The sequence below is a fragment of the Acanthisitta chloris genome, unplaced genomic scaffold (genome assembly GCF_000695815.1).
Source record: "Acanthisitta chloris isolate BGI_N310 unplaced genomic scaffold, ASM69581v1 scaffold23481, whole genome shotgun sequence".
NCBI classification, from domain to species: domain Eukaryota; kingdom Metazoa; phylum Chordata; class Aves; order Passeriformes; family Acanthisittidae; genus Acanthisitta; species Acanthisitta chloris.
In genome coordinates this window covers 1-3,543 of record NW_008654686.1, presented here as the reverse complement: position 1 = coordinate 3,543, position 3,543 = coordinate 1, and the positions used below count along the sequence as shown (strand labels likewise).

Below are 3,543 nucleotides of genomic sequence, written 5' to 3'. Positions count from 1 at the left end.
CAACACAGAGAAACCTCTGGGAATTGGATACTAACATCTTTCACGTAATCAGTGGTAGTAGCAGTAGCTATCCTATGGTATCAGCTTGCCCTGAAATTGTCAAGTGATGAGGCACACAACTTAACACCACCTCTAATGAGAACACTGTTATGATCCTAATGCTTTCTAGCACATGGGTTGGTATAACCAGTGCAAATATACATCTCCATTATGACTCCAAAATCAGATCTCTATTATCTCTATGCAAGGTGGAACTAAATTAAGGATTGAAGACTGAAAAATTCTGTTCAAATAGAAAATATCCATGACAAACGTGATTTTTCACTAAGAAGAAATGACTAAGACTGCACTTAGATGTCAATATTTTATGTACATAGAGTTATTCAGTTAAAATTTTGTATAAGAAACATCTCCCAAAGGAGACTTAAACCAGACAAAAGGTTAAATAGCTTCTACAGTTGGTACCACCATCAGCTGGAGAATTTGCTATTTGCAAACATAGTACATATTTCTTCCCCTCTGGAGAGGTAAAAGGTAGAAAACCTACAACATTTCCTTAATTTACAGATCTGATGGATGTAATTGACTCCTGCTCTCACAAATGGATATGGTTTTGATTCTGGCCACTGCTAAAACTCAAATACAGCAAATGTTTAAGTTACAGCACAAATATACATGATGTAGTTTCCAAACATTTTTAAAGCTAATAGTGAATTCTCCATGATCATCTAAAATAAAGTACAGAAAATTACTACAATAGCTGGAGTAATTATACACTACATAAATGGACCTTTCATAATTTTGTGTCACGACAGCTGAGAGTGCAAACACCCTAGTACTACTCCTTTTTTCCTAATCTCAAATTCCTGTTTCCTATGCCACAGCTTCCTTCCAATTGCACTTTGCTGCATAAGCTTCCAGTACTGTACCTAAAAGTTCTTACATAAGAATTAATGGAATAACATCTCCTAAGAAATCACCTCAAAATGCACAAAGCCTCACCAGGCTCTTAACATCCTCATCAAACAAGGCAGAGAAAGTCACTTCTGTGATTTACAACTTCCTAATCCACCAGTTTAAAACAAATGAGACACTAATTTTGAAGACATCTCTTCCTAGGGTAGTTATACTAACTTAGGCACTTGCTGGAAATTAAAACCATGTGGAAAAATATTTTCCCTCTCGTCTCATTTTTTGCCACGTACTCTGACCAGCTCTGATTTACCTTTCACTTTGGTGTAAAGGCAAAAGTGTAAAAAATTCCAGTCATAAAAGTTAAATACTTTGGAAGAGATTATGACGTAACAAATAGGGATTGTAAAAAGTAAAAACTGCTTTGAGTTCCGAATTGCAATGATGAATCCTCAGGTAAAATTTGATCAAAATTCAATGACTGAAATAGCCTTCCTTTCACACAAAAGCAGAAGAAATGAGGGGAAATGTATCTTATCTAAATATGTATACAAATAGTGAATTTGAGACTTACCAGCATATTTGAAACTCTGCCCTTAGATGAATGTACTACCTCAGGCACAAGGAGTCTGTGACTCCCAGCAGTCTCTCCACTGCTACAAAGATCACGAAAATGTGTATTTATTCTCATGTAGAGTTTGTCCAAGTACTATTATATATCACTGTGTTACTGTTATGCAAGGAAAGTGTCTTCAGACAGGAATTAAGGTAAACTACAGTGTGTACTTACATATCAAAGGCACTAAACTCCAATGTCAAGCGAGCTGGCAAACCCAAAGGATCACCTGGACAAAAAGCAGCAACATGCTTCTTTTAAACTGAAATACACAGATTGATTTCCCTTTTTTTTGTCAATGCAAGTTATAAACTACCCACAGAACTCAAAGCTCACCCAGACATGTTTTCTAATGTTTCGGCAAAACACCTAAAACAGGTGACACAAATACTTAGAGGAGAAACCTGAACTACTGAGCAAGAAGTTCAGTTTGTACCTACCATTGTAGTAGTATCCCTTGATAACTTTGGGGGTCTCATCCAGTCGGTACTCATTGAGTTTCTTCTGGGTTAGTTCATGCCAGAATCCTGCATCCAAGGCACTACTGAAGGGAGCAAACTGCAGCTTGGAGGTTCCAGGATCCTCAGGATGGTGCACCTCACCACTGGCAGTTGCCATGACTTTAGCTGCTGATCACTGTTCAACACAATTCTGTAGAAGCAAATGTGCCTGATCAGTACTCTTCGACTAGAATATATGACTACTCAACATAATATGACTACTCACAGCTATGTTTTAACACACTTTGTTGGGTGAAGGCGAAGAAAGCTGTGACTAGCTAGATAAAATGAGCATAAGTGCTGCAAAACATAGATTGGTTACACCTTAAAACCAAGATTTTCATCTATTAGTTTTAAAACTCCTCAGAAAGACATGAACATAGGCTCACACCTCTTCACCATGACACATCCATCTACCAAGACAGTAACTGCTGTTTCCCAAGTCACAGCTATCAATTCAGATTTAGTTCCAATGCTTATCAAATCAATCACCTGAACTCAAACCATCTTGAAATTACTCCAACTAAATACCATTTAAAGACTATTTTTTACTGTTTTGAATAACATAATACTATGCAATTGGCTTTGATTACTGACGTTTTCCAACTCCCAGTGACCTCCACACATGAATCAATGGTAAGATTTTACCTCAGGGAAGGCAAAAATAAGGCTCCCAACACAGCTGTGTTCTGTGACACCAATCTGAAGAGACACCTGCAGTTCTGCTGTGTTGCAGCTTGGATGGAACAGTCCTGAGTTTACTGTGCTGTGCTGTGAAGCCACTTGTGCAAAGGAACAGAGCTCACATACTTCTCTTTCCTGCTCTTTGGAACAGGAGAAAGGGAACTAGTGGGTGTAATTGCTTAGTAACTGCCAAATACCTAACTTTGAGTGAAAGACAGTTATGCTTTTCCTTACACGCTTCCTTAAACAGAGGCTTCAGTGCAATCCTGCTATGCCTCCTATGTTCAGTTTATCCACTTTATCTCCTGCCTTTCCTGCCACTGTTTTGTTTACTTGCTGACAAGCTATGCAATGTGTTTCTGGGTATAGGTTTGAGATTTTCCATATCTTTCATGGTGAAAGCTCACTGCTTCAGTTCTCTTGCATTAACCAGCACACTACAAATATGTTATTTTGCCTTCTCCCCACTTTTTAACTTCCTTAATTTTTAACAGCTGCTGGAAATTTGTGGCACTTTGACAGCTTAACTCTTAACACAAACTCCCTCCAGTTTCCTCAAACTCTGCAAGTTCTACGAACATAAACAGCACAACTCCCACAAGAATTTCCTGACCATTTTTATAAACTTTGAGTGTAAGAAGTAACACAAAATTAGCAAACATTTAACTTTCACTACTACATAGGATTTCAGCTCTACAAACGTTTTTGTTTGCAACTAAGCATCACACCTGCCCAAACAGCCCCGAGCGCGGCAGGGGCTCCCCGCACACAGCCCCCGGCCCGGGACGGCCCCGCGTCAGTGCAGACACAGCTCCGCCGGGGGAGCCACAT

At 39.0% G+C, this 3,543-nt stretch overlaps 1 protein-coding gene across 1 annotated transcript in view; it reads right to left on the bottom strand.

Moving 5' to 3' along the window:
* Positions 1-2,146, bottom strand: part of ATG7 (autophagy related 7) — a 40,723-nt gene extending 38,577 nt beyond the window's left edge. Inside the window, exons 1-3 of the mRNA XM_009083647.1 lie at positions 1,969-2,146; positions 1,703-1,757; positions 1-14 (exon numbers count right to left, since the gene is read on the bottom strand). The exon at positions 1-14 is cut by the window's left edge and continues 110 nt beyond it. Of these exons, the coding sequence (XP_009081895.1) occupies positions 1-14; positions 1,703-1,757; positions 1,969-2,146 (247 nt within the window). The remainder of the gene's footprint in view (positions 15-1,702; positions 1,758-1,968) is intronic.
* Positions 2,147-3,543: the final 1,397 nt, after the last annotated feature.